The sequence below is a fragment of the Daktulosphaira vitifoliae genome, unplaced genomic scaffold (assembly GCF_025091365.1).
Source record: "Daktulosphaira vitifoliae isolate Bord-2020 unplaced genomic scaffold, ASM2509136v1 Scaffold_2, whole genome shotgun sequence".
NCBI classification, from domain to species: domain Eukaryota; kingdom Metazoa; phylum Arthropoda; class Insecta; order Hemiptera; family Phylloxeridae; genus Daktulosphaira; species Daktulosphaira vitifoliae.
In genome coordinates, this window is record NW_026099573.1 from 3,271,068 (window position 1) to 3,290,228 (window position 19,161).

General features: G+C 25.1%; 2 protein-coding genes across 4 annotated transcripts; one reads left to right on the forward strand and one right to left on the reverse strand.

The window, feature by feature from the left end:
* Positions 1 to 673: 673 nt before the first annotated feature.
* LOC126898776 (uncharacterized protein PF3D7_1120600-like) lies at positions 674 to 9,530 on the reverse strand. The gene is made up of 4 exons (XM_050673104.1): positions 9,065 to 9,530; positions 7,081 to 7,217; positions 5,143 to 5,347; positions 674 to 4,205 (listed from the first exon to the last, which is right to left on the reverse strand). The coding sequence occupies exons 1-4, from the start codon at positions 9,217 to 9,219 to the stop codon at positions 1,040 to 1,042; spliced, it is 3,663 nt and encodes a 1,220-aa protein (XP_050529061.1). The 5' UTR covers positions 9,220 to 9,530; the 3' UTR covers positions 674 to 1,039.
* Positions 9,531 to 9,870: 340 nt separating this feature from the next.
* Positions 9,871 to 15,276, forward strand: LOC126898869 (uncharacterized). 3 transcript variants are annotated; one of them, XR_007702386.1, is made up of 6 exons: positions 9,871 to 10,187; positions 13,597 to 13,778; positions 14,096 to 14,189; positions 14,266 to 14,357; positions 14,447 to 14,531; positions 14,600 to 15,276. XR_007702386.1 is itself a non-coding variant. In XM_050673277.1 (5 exons), the coding sequence occupies exons 3-5, from the start codon at positions 14,169 to 14,171 to the stop codon at positions 14,881 to 14,883; spliced, it is 390 nt and encodes a 129-aa protein (XP_050529234.1). In that variant the 5' UTR covers positions 9,871 to 10,187; positions 13,597 to 13,778; positions 14,096 to 14,168; the 3' UTR covers positions 14,884 to 15,276. The 3 variants fall into 3 exon arrangements, 1 of the variants encoding a protein (XP_050529234.1); XR_007702387.1 differs by lacking the exon at positions 13,597 to 13,778; XM_050673277.1 differs by lacking the exon at positions 14,266 to 14,357.
* The last annotated feature ends 3,885 nt before the right edge of the window (positions 15,277 to 19,161 follow it).

Here is a 19,161-nt window from a genome sequence, read left to right on the forward strand (position 1 = left end):
CAGACACAAAAAAAAAAATAAAAAAAAAAACACATCATAGTAAAATTAATACCTTCTCAGCTTCGCATCGAAGCTAAAAACACAACATAGTAAAATTAATACCTTCTCAGTTTCGCATCTAAGCTAAAATATTATGTAGAAAGACAATAATTTTATCTCTCGTAGACGAAAATGTGTCATTAAAATAAGTATGTATAAAATGTCACAATAAAAAACCCACAGTGACCATGAAAAATAGGTATTATATTTACTGAAGAGTGAATTAAAATTAATTCGATAATATTAATCAAGGATTAGTAAATAGAGCACATGTTTTTTACTAGATACATTTTTTATTTATCTCATCATGGTATTTTTACAAGTCAAGGATGGTTAGCTATATGGGAAAACCATAAAAACAATAGGACCACTGCATTTAAGCTATTATATTTTTAAGGAATAATGTTTCAATCTACATAGGCTTTGATATTACATAAAAAAATTATACAGAGGTTTAATATTTTTTTAATAAATTATGGAACTGCACAATATGTATCTAAAAAACTAATTTTTGTTTATGTTAAAATCATAAGTGGAGTTTTAAAAAAAATTGATTTTACTCCCTTAAAAATATGTATATTACATAATGTATAATTTTCCTTTATTTTGAGGTGGCCATCATCTTATTTTTGGGAGGACTTTTTCCCACGAACCCTTCTCAAACTTTGTGCATGGTTAAAATTATAATTAACAATATATTTCTTATATCTAATTTTACAAATTCTTTAAAAACTATTATATTTACAATGTTCTTCACAACGAATTTCTCAAATAAAATTCAATTTTTAAACATAAAAATATTAACAAATTAATATTTGTTTTAATGTTATAACAAAAAGATTTTAATTTAATTGTTATAAGTTAAAAATAACCATTAGAGCAGTTCAAGATGTTAATTTTAAAACAGTATTTTTTTTTTTAGACATAATAATTACAATTTTAATTTTATTTTTCTAAAATAGAAATTCAAAATTTATTAACAGCGTATTGAAAGACTGAATTATTTCTTTTTTTTCTTCTTTTTTGTAACTAAAAAATTATTAAGATTTTTTTCTTCAGAAGTTACATTATTCAAATTTATTTCCCTTTTTTTCTTTTTCTTCTTTTTTTTTAAAAATAAATGATTTACATTATCTTCTTCAAAAGATCCATCATTTATTTTTTTAATTTTTTTATCTTTCTTCTTTTTAGTTTTGTAATCTACATTATTATTTCCAGAGTCATTATATTGTTTATTTAAATTAGCTTCAATTTTTTCATTAGCTAGACCTACAATTTGATCATCAAGGTATGAACATGTTATATTTTTTATTTTATTATTAGTATTTAAAACAAAATCAAAATTTTTGTCTTCATAAGTACTGTTAATGGGAGTCAAGTTTTTCTTCTTCTTTTTTTTAACTTTTACATCAATATGTTTTTCTATAAAAATTGAATTACTATTGTTTATTTTTTCCTTAGAATTCTGATTTTCAATGTCAAAGTCTTTGATTTTCTTTTTTTTCTTTTTATGAATCTTATTACTAAAATCTTCATCTTTTAAAATTATATTCGATTCTTTAATTAATCTTTCACAAAAGTTTTGTTGGAAATTAGAATTATCAATGCATTTTTCGGCACATATACTATCCCCAACCGAGTAATTTTTTTTCTTTTTCTTTTTTTTATTTTTAATTATAAACAATCCTTCATTTTTTGTTTTTTCTGGTGTGATATATTCATTGGTCAAGTTTTTAACTAGATTAATAATTTTTTCATTATGGTGTTTTTTTGGATATTTAATTGACTCTTCCAACTTGTTGGGCTTTGTTTCATCATGAGAAATAAGTGATGAACCACTATACTTTTTTTTTTTTTTTTGGAAATGAGTATCAATTTCTTTATTTATAGATTCTCTTTTTCTTTTTTTACATGGTTTACTAGTAGTATTTTTAGTTGTCGAATTATTACTCAAAAAAGATTTTATAAGTGCATCACTATCACTATCACTATAATTTTTTTCAATATACACAACATTTTTTACATTTTTCTTATCTAATAACTGTGTATTATTTATATACTTTTTAGGAATTAGATCCAAAGTACTATCAACATTTTCACTACTACTATTATTATTATCCAGACTATCAAGAACAGTGTACCTTTTTATTTTTTTAATTTTAACGTTTTTAGTTTTTTCTTTCTTAACATCAGTTTTCAAAGTATTACTTTTGTGGGTATGATCCCCATTAGATTTAACATTATGTAATTTGTCATCTTTAGTTTTTTCAGTAATTAAATTTTGGATTATATCAAGAATATCATCTTCAATTGGATTGTTTTTTTTCAATTTTTCTATCTTAACAATATTATTTTCATTAACATGCTTATTATTTATATTTTTTTTAGCTAAGACAGTATTAGCTACTATTTCTAAATTCAAATTTTCAGTTTTTTGTGAGCTCTCATATTTGCTTTTTTCACAAATTAATTCATTGATTAAATCTGTAATTTTTTTTCTATGTTTCTTTTTTTGTATGGAAGATATCATTGAACTCTTATTTTTAGTAATGTCATTAGGATTAGAAATAGTTGAACAAATTTCTGCTTTAGATGTTTTCAACTCATTAGGTGCTGTAGATGTTTTTGAAGATTCTTGGGATATATTAAGTTTAGAAGATAAATTAATTTCATTGGTCTTAAAACTTTTTTCATAAATAGATTTTAATAAATTATTTTCATCTTCACTAACACTAATATCTGAAGATGTTGAATCTATCCTTTTCCTTGAGACTTTTATGTCATAATTATTAATCTTTTTTGTATTTATAATGCTTTTTTTAATTGAATTATACATTTCATCATCCGAACTTGCACTAGTTGAATTTTCTATAGTAGATATTTTATTGTAAGTTAGTTTTTGATTTTCTTGACTTACAAAATTAAGAAAACTTGTTTCTTCAGGAGATATATTTAAAATACTTTTTTCGTTTTTATTTTTAGCTTTTTTACTACAGAATAATTCATTTTTAGATTTTTTGATACTTGTATCTCTTATATTTTTGGACAAATTATTATTTTGAATATTAAAACTATTCAATTTTTTAGGTGAATTACTAGTCTTTAAACTATTTTTATTTACACTAATTTGATTAACTGAAGTAGAGGACAATAGTTTAGGTGAAAAAAAATTTGTTACAAGATCAATGTTACTATTACCACCATATTTGGTAGAAAATGTTGTACTTTGAATTGGACTTGTTATGTTATTTTTATTTTTTAATGTAAGATATTTATTTTGTAAAGATATAATAGAGTCACTATCAGAACTTTCATTAGGTGAAATATTTTTTACCTTTTCATAAGTCAAATCTTTTTTGAATCCCAAGGAAGTCTTTAACATTAATTTACTTTTATCTTCACAACTGTTAATTTCTGACAATTTTAAACTATTATTTTTATTAGAAGCGTTAGAAAAACTATGAGTAGTGCAAAGAGATATTTCATCAGAATCTTTACTATTATTAAGCTCTATTAAATCTCTCTTTAATATGCTTGTTTTCATTTCATTTAGGTTAATATTTGTGATAGCTTCAGATTTATTTAGAATTTGTTTAGCTTTTTGAGGACTTCTATTATTATCTATCATCAAATTAAAATGTGATGTACTTCCAGTAACATCACTTTTATTTAAATTTAAATTACTAGAACTTATGTGTTTTCTTATATGTGTCTGCATTTGTTCAAAACGTTTTAATTTATTTAAATTTAAAGTGTTAATATTATACTCAGAATTTGAAAGTGGCGTAGAACTAAACATTGGACTACCAACTTGCTTATTTTTTTTATCATTATGTTTCAATGTAAATTTTTTATCACCATCCATTAGTATGTCACGGGAATGAGTCGCTGTTTTACTATTATTTGATAAATCTAATACTTCTTTTAAATTTGATTGATTTTCAGAATTATTTGATGCATCTTCTATATCTGTATATATAGAAATTGATAAATCAGAATTTTCCGAATTATTATTAATAGCCGACTTGAAAGAGTTTGATGTATCATCACTAGTTATACATTTAGCTTCTCGTATTATTTCAATAACAGATCCTTCTCTAGAAGATTCTTTAGCTGAAATATCTTGCACACTTCTAGAATATTCAGACTCCACCGATTTATTATTACTAAAATTAAAAAATTTAGAATAAGAATTATTATAAAAATACTAAATATCATAAATGTATTATGTGGACTCTATTAAAAATAAGAAAACTATTTACTTGAATCATAAAAAATTGATAACAAGTTATAAATAGGTCTTATAAATTTAATTAAGGAGTTTTACAGAAAAACTTTTATTAGGACTGTTTTTAGAAAAACTACATGTAATATTATATTAATATGATACCTTAACTCCATAAATTAAATATTTGAACCTTGGTCAAGAGTAATAGGCTTTGCAATAATTTTCAGATATCGCTTTTTTATAAAATATTGCTTTAATTGAAAATCTCTATAAATTTTTATATCAAAATATTCTCAGAATGAACCTATCTTAATTATTGAGTTAATACATATATATTATGTTTTTCTTTGATACTACAAAATTTACAAAAATATTACATAGCTTGTTATTCCCACCCAGGCACATTTATTTCAAAAAATTATTTTATGGGTATTTAAGTAATTTAATTGAAGATGCTAGTGTAACATAAGTATGTATAACACACTTATAATGTTTGCTATTGTGCTAATTACAATAGCTCTATTTATTTTAACATATCAAGCAAAACATTTTTTTTAAATTATTTAAATACAATAACTGAGTACCTTTAAATAAACAAAATATAATTATTTTAAATAAAATTTATAGAATGAAATTTTATATAAATGTTATAAAAAATTATAAAACTGAAAATAAACTATAAAACCTAAAATTATTTTGTTTTAGGTCTTTAAACATTATTAACAAGATTAAATATTAAATTACAATTTGATTTGTGAAATGTTTAATCATTAAATCTAGTTATATATATATATGTCATGAACTTATAACAATGTGCATTAAACACTGTCATGTAATTTTTAAGCATACTTATTTAATAATTTAATTATTATTACCAATTAGAAACTATTTTTCCAGTTATATGGGGTAATTTTTTTGTGAGATCGAAAGACAATACTTCAACATGTATTTTTTCATTTTTGTTTACATTTGATCCTTCCCAGTAGTCAAAAGTTTGATGTTCTGGTCGTACAATTGACACATTAAACAAATTAAGAACCAAACAACTAACATGATTTTCACTGACTTGGTTGACAACAGCTACAATTGTATGAAAATTAAATTAAGTAAATCTAATAAGGGTTTTTAATCAAATTATTATCATAATTTATAGCCAAAGTGTAGCCATGTTACAAACTATAGTTAAGTTAAATTTTAGAAAATAACACTTTTTTTTATTTATAAAACCAAACTAAGAATAGTTAGAACCTAAACTTCAACTGAAAAGTTATTAGTCAGAGTTTAGTTAGAAATTTAAAAAATTATTCTATTGAAGTTTAATATTTTAAAAGTCTACTATATCATTATTGATTGCGTATTATTTATATGAGGTGTAGATAAAAAGTTTGTGGAATTGTTTTTTTGAATCCAAATTAGGGTTTTTATGACTGGATAGAATTGCATATTGAAGCCTAAAACTTTCTTGTTGATATTTTATAATTTCAGGATAAATAAGTCAGCGTTATATTTTTTGGAGAATTTTTATAAAAGTAAATTTTTCTTTAATGTTTAACCAATACATAAAGTGTTTATTTTAGTAAGGAAACAAGTTTCTATTGTTCTCGTCATAACAATTGACCCGTTTCTTTACTTACTGAACACTCTATATATGTTTTAATAATTATTTTGATATTTTTAATTAATTGCATTTTTAATAAAGATAAACATAACAAGAAATGTGAAAGTAAAAAAATTGAATTCTGTATCAAGAAAACTTTAGTACGCACTGTACTTATTGTATGAAGTTTAACCTTCAAAATTAATAATACACCTTGGAATAACTAACATGATTGCCAGATTTAGTTCCCAGAAGAATTTTTGGGTCATAAAATTAAAAATATTAAGTACAATGAAAATTTTGGCAATGTAAAACTCACCAAAATGGAAACATCAAAATATGAAAAAGGACTACAAAAAATATGTTTCAATCACTAGAAAAATAAAATAGTAAAAATAAAAGATTTTTAAATTTTGCCACTTACGCTCTTAGATATTATTGTAATGCCTACCAGTTTTTGATTTTAAGTATTACAACTAAAAATTTTTTTATAAAAAATATTTGCATCTTTACTAATTAAGAATTATTTCAAAAAGTAAAAGTGATAAACATAAATAATTTTAAACTTACCAATAAACTACAAGAATTAAAAAATAATAGTTATTTTTTAATATTTGTGATTATTTTTTGAAAATTTATTAATCAATTTCAGCAATGTTTTAGGTGAGCAAAAATAAATTTTTAATTTCCATACATCTTAAGAAAGTTGATATTTTTGAGATAAAAAAACATACCCTTCTTTATAATTTAATCATAATTTTCTAACATACAAAATAAACACATCCTTCTGTATTCTTAGAAAAAACCCATTTCTATGATTTATCAGTTTTTAGATATAAGCCACAGTATTATTCAATATAATCTTATAACTTCATTAGGCAGTTCTTAAAAAAACAATTATTTTCATTTCAATACCTATACCTTCGAAAATTGTTTTAATGCTTGAGCTGTGCAAATTTTGAGAAAGATATAACGAAATTAACTCGAGTCTTAAGCTTCTGAAGTTGAGTATAATTATCATTAAAAAATAACCACAGGTATTAAAAAATAAACTTTATATTAATATTTTTTAACTCTAATTCACTACAGGAAAATTTTAAAAAATTTGTTTACTAAAAACACTATATTTATAAAAATTATATATTAGTAAATTTAATTTGAAATCTAAAATAGCTGATAATTGTCACCTATCTAGAGAAAATATTTGCTAAATAACCTTCAATAACTGATCCTATTGGTGGTCTAAAAATGAAGACATCAACTTTTACTGACACACTAATATTATGTCTGTTATCTGCTTGAATTACATCTTTAGATTTAATTTGACCAAATTCCATAATCAATCCTTCCAAACTAGAAATACAAAATACCACAATTATAAAAAAAAAAAAAAATTGTAAATTATTTTACACTTCAAGACTTTAATTTTTTAGTTATCTGATGATATAAGTATCGGTAAACTTTACCCAGTAACTTTACACAAACATATTTTTCCTCTAATACTTCCTAAGGGCAATTATAAACTCTCTTAAAATTAACTGCCACTGAATTACTCATATGAAAACTCTTAAAAATTAAATTGCTTCTGTGTTACCAAATTTTGTCTAAAAAGTAAACTACCACATTATTACCTGTATGGATACACTTATTAAGTAAATAAATTACAAATAAATAAGTATATTTAATTAATGATGTAATTACTAAATAATTAAATTTTAAAAACTTATTGTTCATCAGTTAATTATAATTAACTGATGAATAAGTTTTTAATAATTATTAAATTCAAACTTAAATAAAAAAACTATTTATTGTCTATACATATTATTATGAATTTTGTTATTGGTATTATCATATTTTATAATTTTATATAGAATTACCATGAAGTATAAATCTATGAAAATTACCCATTATTATTTATTATAGTGATAATTAGTTTGATAAATCAATTAAAACAAGTTTAGTGGTAATAATAACAACTTAGTTTGGAAATTTTTGTAGTACTGACTATTTTATAAAGTCAAACATAGAGTTTTTTCTCAGTCAAAGAAAATAAGTTTCGTAATAATATGTATAAATATTATTTATAATGTAGTTTGCCATTGAGTGAAGAAAAGTGACAATGTTATACTAAAAGATATCTGGTTTCGCCCTCTCTTACGTTCAAAACTTAATGTAAAGCTAAAAACACTCATCTATAAAACTCTTCTCTTTCCACTATGGTTTTATGGTATCCAAATCTGGGGCTGTGCCGCTCCATCCAACATCCAAAAAATCCAATCCTTTTAATCCATTTGCCTACGATCACTCACCAATTCCCCTTGGTACGTCCCTAATAAAACTCTCCATTCAGATCTTCAAATTAGTTATGTTAACAATATCGCCAGAACTGCTTACCTAAAACTTCATAAAAAATTTAACTCTCACCCAAACCCTAATATTCAATACCTCTATTCAAAGCACATCCCCGACATCCGCCAAGAAGATTAAAAAGAAAATGATGTAGAGACCTCCTACAGAAAAAAAATATATATATATATAATCAAAAACAAAATTCAAAGTAGGTAGCTCCATTGGGTGCCCCCCTACTGCATGCTATTCAAATCATATTGTAATTTTTTCACTACTGTTAACCCATTTACGGTTGTGCATATATTTTGTATAGATGTAAATTTTATAAAGTTATTTGAATAAATAAATAAAAAAAAAAAAAAAAAATATCTGGCATATTTCAAATTATTAATTTGTCTTATAACGACATGCAATGAAGTTTATTATCAGAATTCGTACAATGCCAAATATTAAGTTTGTCCGTGAAACAAAAAACAATAAATATCTTTGTTTTAAAATATTATTTTTCTATAAAATGTATTTAATAACTATAAATAAAATAGACAATTTCCATGAATTTTCAATTATGAATGTGTATTCTATATCTGTTACTATAAGTATTACCAAATATGCAAGCTTTATTTTGTTTCAAATAAAAAAAATATTGGTTTAATAGTATAATTATTTTTCAGGGGTCTATATATGGGTAATTCAAAGACAGTTCATTTTTTATTGAAGTTTACATATGGCCTTTCTAAAACTTAGACTTAAGTTTTATGTGAACCCTCAATAAGGTATGTTACTGTTTGGATCATTTTTAATAAAAAACTAGTGATAAGAAAATAAGATATATTTAATTTTTATCTACTTACTCTGAACAATACATGTATTTTAACTTATTCAGCTCATTCCTAACAGCTTTGGAAAATATTTTAAGGTTACTAGGTGCAGCAAAAAATCCTAATTTCAAACGATAAGTATGATTTTTGTGTAAGAACACAAATGGAGGTAAATTTTCTGGATCCATTTATTTTTATTTGTAAACGTAGTCATAAAAAATTGTTTTTTTTTCAATGAAATATATCATTAAAGAAATAACTAATTAAAGGTAAAAAAAGTAAATTCTTAATATCATCATAAAACAATTCTGAAAAATCAAAATGTGCGTTTCCTCAATAAAATATGATAAGAAATTATCTACTTTAATTTAAAGTAAATAGCTGATTAAAATGTATATATGAAAAGCTTTGGAAACACAGAATAGATAATATTATCTTATATTTTCTGTGTAGTTACTATTTAAGGGGAAAACACCTTTGCCACGAACTGATAGTGCTCCGACATTTACATACTTCGACATTTGACAAAGTAGTAATTGTTAAGAAAATCTGGTACTCCGACATCTGATACCATAGCTTACCAAAATTACAACGGATTTTACTCAGACATTAAATTAAAATAAATATAGTTTAAAAAAACTAAAATAACACGCTTTTAAAGCACATCAAACTAAAAAGTTAAAAATAATTTTTAAAATAAGTTTAAAATAATTATGAACAAAAAATACTTGTATTATTGTGATAAAAGCATCGGGCGCTCAATATACGAAATATATGGCACATAGCACCTACGCTTTTATCACAATAATACTAGTATTTTTTGTTCATAATTATTTTAAAAGTTATTTTTAACTTTTTAGTTCGATGTACTTTAAAAGCGTGTTTTTTTAGTTTTTTTAAACTATAATTATTTTTCACTTTTTAGTTTTATGTTATGATAGTAGTTGCTATCAATATCATGGTTGTTACGGGTAACGGGAAATCAGGGTTCGATTCCGGGGAGAGTTTCTGAGAAACGGCTACCACATCCAAGGAAAGCAGCAGGCGCGTAAATTACCCATTCCCGGAACATGGAGGTAGTGACGAAAAATGACGATACGGGAATCATCCTTTGTAATCGGAATGAATACACTTTATATCCCTTAATGAGAATAAAGTATGTTAATATATATTTTTAATAGTAATTAGAATATATATATATACATGTAAAGCGACTTAAGTACGTAAACGTATCATCATATATTAAATACACATAGATAGGCCACGGCATTCAGACAATTGGCAACCGATTTTTTGTTAATTTATAAACGTAAAGATAGCGCTATATATCCTCTCGGAAATATTAAATATTTAATAATAACTGTCCAGTTTACTGATATTCAAGTAATAGTCACGATTATTGATGTACGGCTAACACCGTTAGCGTAAATTAAGATAAGAACCAGTTATTACTAGAGATGGAAAGTTTAGTTCATTTCTGTGAATAGTTCATTAGTTCATAGTTCATTCAAGTGAATAGTTCAAATGAACTATTCTTAAGTTCACTAATTTTATTGATCATGCTGATATTGTTTGGCAATGAACTATTCATTTTATCACTATTAGTATAGCAGTACACAGTTCAGTTGTAGTTCACACTACTTATGGGCAATTAAGTTATAAACTAACCCTTAACCTGAACATCATAAACTAAGAAAAAATTATTATTAATACCCTCATGGCTCATGTTATCATTATCACCTAATTCAAGGTAGATATACTGACCAGTAGTCTTAAGTTAAATCAGAAATTTGATCTAATATTTTTACATAGTATGAATTTATTTTATTGTTAAACAGTTAAAAACCCTGTAACATTTTAACAATATAATTTATTTGTTATCTAATTGTAAACAGCTATTAACCATTTACAGTATTTCGAACAACGAACCACAAAGAATTTTTAAAGAAGTTCGCGAACTATTTCATTTATACATTGCTACCAATTTTTTTCGAACTGTGAACTGTTAAGTTACAGGTACTGAAACAGTTCAGAATAGTTCATCTAAGTGAATAGTTCAAATGAACTATTCGTTCACGAACTTAACATCTCTAGTTATTACTAAAAGGCGATTGCTTATTTGATTTAAATGAAACTTTTCGTTTTAAATACAAATTCGATAAAACATGTGTTTTTTATTTTATTAATATTGATTTAAATTTGACTATTATTTATTTTTTTAAATTTTCACTTAGTGTTGAAAATTTTAACTTATTACATAACAATTTCTCGCTACCGATTTGTCCACTGTCAAGATTTTTATATTATTTGGTGTTTAATTTCTTAACTTACCAGTAATCAAGTCTAATAAAGATATTTATTAATAATTACACATATTATAAGGTTTTCATGTATAATATTTGTAATTTAGTTTTTCAAATATACAATGAAATATTAAAAAAAACGGTATCACAGTGGGGTCGAGGCACAGTGTAGACAAGGCATAGATGGGACAAGTATAGATGATATATGACAGTGATTAAAATCACTATCATAAGAAACGCTTCGATGCAAATCTGTAGATAGTGTTTCATTTAGAGAAATTGGTGGATTATTCCAAAAGCAACATCAATTCTTATTTCTTTGATTATATCCTAATTAGTAGATCTTTGATTTTAGAATATAATATATGAATAAATACTAATTATAATTATTAAATTTAGTATGAAATTGATATTCAATAATTTAATATTGTAATTTAAAAAATTCGCATCGAAGCTAAAAAATTGGCTATTTAAGCTAACTCAAATTTAAAAATTATTTTTTCGACTTTAAAAAAGTAAAAAAATTTATTAAGTTTAATTTCTTATGTCTTATGAACTTCATTCTTTGTCAATTAAGTTATATAATATTCATGAAAGTCAATATATTCTTCTAATAAGATATTTTAAAATAAAATAAAATACAAAACGTAGAATTTTAATAGAAAAATAGCATATTTTTGAATACGGTAGCCATTTGCGCATAGAAGATAGGTCGTCGGACAAATTTTTTTCTCATTTTGTAGTACATAAAATAAGCTTTAATTTGATATATGTTTAAAGGACGCAGTATTTCCGGAATAGTTTCAAAAATTAAGTTGAAAAAGTTAGATTTTGTAAAAAAGTTGCTATTTTAAATTCCCCCCAATGAGCAGGTTAAGTGTTAGATTTTCAAAAAAATGATATCAAATAAAAGGAAAATATCTAAGGTTTTAGTATAAAAGAAAATTATGTTGATTTGTTTATTTTTGAAAAAGTTATGGAAGTTTTAAGAAAAAAAAGTGAGAAAAATGACAAAATTTACCGATTTTTAAATTTGTAATTTTGTTGATATTTCCCCCATTTGCAGGGAATGAGGGAAAATTTTTCAATTTTTAAGGGTAATGTCTTCAACTAGATACGATTTGTGATCTTTTAACGTATTGTTAAAAGAAATCGGTCCAGTGAGAGCTGAGAAAAAGTTGCAAGACATAAAAAAAAAAAAAAAAAATTATAGTAAAATTAATACCTTCGCATCGAAGCTAAAAAAACAAATTTTAATAATATATAAATTAAAATATAAAATATAATTTAAAATATAAAAATTTTAAAAACAAATATTTTAGAAAAAAATATTTAAACAAATAAAGCAATTTTAAACGAAGTTCAGATCACTAAAAATGAAAAAATAAAAAGTTAAGATATGTTTTTACCGCAATTAAAAAAAATACACTTATTTCCATGTTGTGTACTCATTGTTATAATTATAATTATACAGATAATAATACAAATAAATATATTAAATGGTAAAACCACGCAAAAGGGACCTTAGTCTTCAGTACTCTAGTGAAAATATGAATAGTGATTATGAAATAGGGAAGATTTTTTATCTAGTTGGATATTTTTACATTGATAGGTTTTAAAAACAACACAAAAATACAAAATAGGCATGATAATTCGTGTTACAATAAGATGTAAACATAGCTAATACATCCTGTTTTTAATGCAATTCCAAATATAATCCTGGCGCCGAGATATCGTATTATTAAATCGTTCTCTTTTCGTGGTCTATAGTACAATTGTTTTACGATCTCTCAAAAAGTGTTAAATTTTATTTTTAATCGTGTTAAGTTTGTAGGGTTACATGAATTCATGAAATTAGGCTTGCCAGAATCTATCATTAAAGTAAAAAGGACNGAAATGACCCATACTAATTATACAACTGGATATATATCTCTAGCTATATATATGATCTTATAGTAATTAAGAAAATGTTTTTATTGGAAGTTGTATTTATAATTTATGCAATCAATTTAATGATATATTAATTTTACCCGGTGATAAATTATCTTATACTAATCAAATTGTACATAAAATAATTACTCCTAATGCTCATCCAATTAATATAAAACAATACAGATAGGGACGTCGCGATACTACCGATACGAGTAAAGTATCGTTACTTTTCTTTCGATACAAGTACTTTTTGTATCGATACAATTGTTTCTTTTATTTAAACATTTTGTTTATTAAATTATTTTTCAAAAAATTATGTCTCCTCCAAAGAGCAAAGTTTGGATATATTTTAAAAAAATTGACACTGTTCTTGCATTATGCAAGCATTGTTCACAAGATGTACGCTATTGTGGCAATACTTCAAATTTATCCAAACATTTAAAAAAACATCCAAATTTGACTAATACTAAATCATCCATAGTCAAACAGTCAAAATTGACTATCACTCAAAAGTAAGTAACTTATTAAATCGTTTATTTATTTTTGATTGAAATTGAATCGGTAATTTCAAAAACAACATGTGCACTATTTTATAAATGTAGTTAAAAATACACTATTTAAAACCATAAATAATGAATATCACAGATTCGCAAAATAAATTTATGTATAAGTGAATATACAAACAAATGTAAATTTATGAAGTTATTATTAAGTTATTTATAATTTGTGTAAAATTTCAATTTTATGACATATGTTGTTTTTAAAATAACTGATTCAATTATAAGTAATGTTACTCTATCAAACACTGATGTTTATATATTTTCTGTAGTTCTGTATCGTCATTGCCTACATTGCCAAAACCTTGCTCATCAAATACTTAGTCGCGACAACTAACGCTTTGTATGGAAGACTCTGAGCCAGAGGTAATAATTATTAATTATTATATATGTTGTATAATTATATATATAGTGTGTTTGTGTATTTGTATTTATATAATAGGCATCTAATTTTCTGTGGTACGGCAATAACTGGGTATACATATTAAAAATATAAAATAATTGTTATCATCGGACTGGTTTATTGATACTTTGGTAAGCGATGAATACATAACTATTTTTACAAAATTAAATTATCATATAATTATTCTTAGATTTGTATCTAATAATTAATTTGTTTTTAGGAATGTGTAGACGATCCACCACAGGCTCTACAACGGCTAAAACACCCTATTGTTGAAGCTTTTCAAAAAATTAGCTCATATGCAGGTATGTTTATCAGCATAATTTATTGTTGTTTATGTTATTAATATCGATACTTTATTTTTATATTTCAGAAGGTGGTCATAATTTTCGTAAAATAACTATGTCATTACTTTACTTTATTTGTAAAGATTACCGTCCATTTTCTGTAGTAGAAGGAAAAGGATTTAGACGGTTCATTAAAAAATTGGCACCATCATACAAAATTCCCTCTGTTAAAACTGTAAAAAATGCCCTTGATAATAAGTATGAGGTTATTATAGCTGCATTAAAATTGCGTTTGTCAAATTCACCTCATGTATCTCTGACATTCGATACATGGACAAAGACAATGTCAGAAAAAAGTTTCTTGGTATAACCGTACATTTCTTAGAAGATATTTCTCTGAAATCATTTTGTTTGGCAGTTACTGAGTTAAAAGAGCGGCATACTGGTCAATATATTAGTGAACAGTTAGAAAATATTTTATCAGATTGGGAAATAAATCAAGAAAAAATTGTAATTATTGTGACTGACAATGGTGCAAATGTTGTTTCTGCTGTTCACAAAACTTTTGGTAAACAGCGACACATTCCTTGTTTTGCTCATACCATCAATTTAGTTGCAATACATATAGTAGGGCAAAAAAAAATCAAACCTATTATTTCTAAAGTTCGAAATATCGTAAAGTGGGTGAAAAATAGCGTGAGAGTTAGTGATCTTTTAAGAAAGAAGCAGTCGGAAAACGGAGTTCCAGAAGGGTCAATGAAAAAATTAANCGGAGTTTCAGAAGGGTCAATGAAAAAATTAATATTAGATGTTCCAACACGAAGGAACTCTGTTTTTTATATGATCAGTAGATTTGTAGAGATGGTAACATTAATAAGTCCATTACTAATCAAAGATTATACTGCTCCTGTGATGCCAACTGCGATTGAAATGAATACGCTCAAACAATTGTTGGATTTATTAAAACCATTGGAATTTGTGACGAAAGAATCTTCTGGGGAAAATTACATTACAATTTCCAATGTCATACCAATGATCAGCTGCTTGCAAACCATATTTTGAGGTAATTTGTGAAATTAATGACTTATTACATGCTGAACTGACTCGAAGATTTGGAATGATTGAACAGGTCAAACCAATTGCAATTGCTACACTTCTGAACCCAAGATTTAAAAATTTACATTTTAATGATCCAGTAGCTTGTTCAAGTGCGATAGCAGATTTAAGAAAGTTGTCAAAGTTGGACACCATTTCTTCTAATGAGTCAGAAGGAGAACATTCTAAAACAGACAACTTCGATTTTTGGGCACATCATAAATATTTGGTTCATGGCCAAAAAAAGAAAAAGACCACAACTTTTATGAACGATGAGTTATCGTTATACTTATCAAATCCAGTATCAACCCTGAAGTCTGATCCTCTTGAAATATGGGAGGATATGAAACACGTATTTCCTATTTTGTATAAACAAGCGAGTTTGCACATTTCACCATGGTTGCAACATCTGTTCCTTGCGAACAACTTTTTTCAAAGGCTGGAGCAACATTAACCAAATCTAGGAATCCTTTAACTAGTTCTCGCCTTCAAAAAATATTATTGTTAGCTGATATCCCAGAAGAAAATTGGTTATATTTTTTATATTAGTATTTTTTTTATGTACCTATCTGAAGACTGGCTAATAATGACCAATTATAAATTATAATATTATTAGTATTTTGTATAAATTAATGTATAATAAATAATAAAAGACAATTTGTATTTAAAATTTATTACGTATATTTAGGCTTTTAAATATAATTGCAAATATTTGGTTTTTACTAGTGGATAGAAATAGAAATAACAGAGTAATGACTATAGTCATTGCCCATTGGTACTAATTATACAAATATTTTTAACATTCATTAGTATCGATATCAGTAGGAATCGAATCCTAAAATTACAATATTTCATAATTCCATACAGTATAATTTGATTCTGTGAAATATAGGTTTATAAAATGATTTGATACTTACTGATATCGATACATTTGTTTCGATATTTTACTGATATCAATAATTGTATTCGATACTAGTTTCAATACTAAGTATCGATACTTTCTTTCGGTATCCTATCCCTAAATACAGATACCCTATGTGTCATAACGAGGAAGTTGATAAACAATTAAAAAAATTTTTAAAGCAAGGTAGCATTGAAAAGTCAAATAGTCCATGGAACTCGCCTAGAATTTAAAATTTTATAAAGGAATATATATTTTATGTTTTGTCTGTTAATAAATATATGTTTAATTTGTTTTATACTCTTTTTTTTGTTATTTTCATAAAAATTATAAATTAATTGTTCAAAATAAGAGTTATATAAAAGATTAAATTATCTAAATTATTTTTAATATGTCATAAATATAAAAGAAGACTTGTCCATCTTCTCAGTGGTCAGTGTTCTATCAGTGAATGTTATATTATAATTAGTTATTATTTTTCCTGACAACATTTATCCGCGTTGTCAAATTGGACTTCCAACACTTAGTTTACCACTTATTATTTGGCATCCCTGGAAAATTTGGTTTCAATTTGTTACCACATACGTAGGTAAATTTAATGGGATACTATTCTAAAATAAATGAAATATTTGAAGCGGACTTAATAAAAAGAAAGCCATTTATGTACATCTAATAGTCCATAATAATATATTTTATTATTGTGGAATATTAGATGTGATTATTATATATCTTGATATAGTAATACAAATACAAAATAAGTATAATATAAAAGCTTTGTGATATTGGGGCACAGTTCACATGATGATTTTTATCATAAAGATTTTTCAACTCATCCTAATTACAAATTAATTTATCTGCCACTGCTTTCTGTTTAAAATAATTTATAAAAATATTTAGAGGCCAACAGTTTAGTCTTGTACTGTAATACCACATTTTATGTCAAAGTCCTATTAAGGATTCGTAGTATAGTATTAAAATAAAAAATTAAATAAAATTTCAATGAAAAATAATTACAGAGTTAAAATCATAAATAACCTTACATTATATCATAAAATGCAATTAACGTATATAACAATAACAGTTAATTATGTGTATCACACATTCATTTAATAATTATTAAAGATTTAAAATACCACGTATATTTCAACCAATAGAAGCACTCAAAATTTACGCTATCTATCAGCATAATCGCCTGCGTCCAGCGCATCGTTTCCCTGCGTCCATTCATGATAAAAATTGTGTACGGCGTGGTCTATCTATATATATTTAATCTATGGTATAGCCGTGTTTTGTGGGCGGGCGTGTCGGACTAACGTTATACCTGAGGTATAAACGGCGGCAGGAATATATACGTAAGCCGTATGGTACGCGGATAGTATTGGTCAGTCAAAATAAAAATTTGTTTATATATATATTTATATATAATATTGATGACACGCACGTGTATACGGATACGATAACCAAAAATAAATTTATACAGGAATAGTATTGCCGACGTGGGTTGAGCGAGGCGTGGGGTGGGGTGAATGCGTTATGACAGTCTAGTCTAGACAACGGAATATGCGATAACGCGTGGCGTTTGGAGAGTTACAAACATACATACATACATACAGGTGAAACTAATATAAACGTGTTAATAATAACATGTATCCTTCAACTCGATTCTCCATTTTAAAACGCTAATAACTTCCCAGGTTTTGGTCCAAAAATTGTTGTCGACCAGTCATTTTCTTAATTATGTTATTTTCTATTTTATAAGCTAGTTTAATATGTATGTTGCCATTTAAAAAAAGTTGACACCCCTGTAAGTTATAAGAAATAGGTCTAAAAATTATTTTACAAAAAAAACATGAATATAAATGTGTAGCCAATTAAAACTTGAAAATATAAAATCAAAATTTTTTTTTAATTTTTGATAAGAATGTCTTCTTTTTCTCACCTTGCGAGCAACATATTTTAAGTGAATATGAAATTTTCTCAGACTCCCTCACCGGAATCGAACCCTGATTTCCCGTTAACCGTTACAACCATGATTGTAAAAATATATTGAAATGAAACTGTACAATTCCCAGAGTAAATTATTTCACGACTTTATACTTTTAACGTTAAGTTAATTATCTTAACATAAATGACGGATCGAGGGGTTTTACTTGACAATCGTATAATATCAATTCCAAACAATAATTTTATTATATATATATACAAACTAATAAATATTCAATATATCAATATATTAACATTAGAATGTTAATATATTGAAAGCAGTCAGAACTGGACCGGCTACACACATAACTTTTGAACAATGATATTGATAGCAACTACTATCATAACATGAAACTAAAAAGTGAAAAATAAATATAGTTTTAAAAAACTAAAAAAACACGCTTTTAAAGCACATCAAACTAAAAAGTTAAAAATAATTTTTAAAATAAGCTTGAAACAATAATGAACGAAAAATACTAGTATTATTGTGATAAAAGCGTGGGTGCTTTGTGCTATATTTTTCGTATATTGAGCGCCCGCTTTTATCACAGTAATACTAGTATTTTTCGTTCATAATTATTTTAAAAATTATTTTTAACTTTTTAGTTCGATGTGCTTTAAAAGCGTGTTTTTTTAGTTTTTTAAAACTATATTTATTTTTCACTTTTT

Excerpts from the sequence above, each read along its gene's own strand:
- LOC126898776 (XM_050673104.1), bottom strand. The coding sequence starts at position 9,219 with ATGGATCCAGAAAATTTACCTCCATTTGTGTTCTTACACAAAAATCAT. Across the intron at positions 7,218-9,064 it reads AAATACATGTATTGTTCAGA|TTTGGAAGGATTGATTATGG; the intron begins GTAAGTAGATAA and ends TTGTATTTCTAG. Across the intron at positions 5,348-7,080 it reads AATAGGATCAGTTATTGAAG|CTGTTGTCAACCAAGTCAGT; the intron begins GTTATTTAGCAA and ends ATACAATTGTAG.
- LOC126898869 (XM_050673277.1), top strand. The coding sequence starts at position 14,169 with ATGGAAGACTCTGAGCCAGAG. Across the intron at positions 14,190-14,446 it reads TGGAAGACTCTGAGCCAGAG|GAATGTGTAGACGATCCACC; the intron begins GTAATAATTATT and ends ATTTGTTTTTAG. Across the intron at positions 14,532-14,599 it reads AAAAATTAGCTCATATGCAG|AAGGTGGTCATAATTTTCGT; the intron begins GTATGTTTATCA and ends TTTATATTTCAG.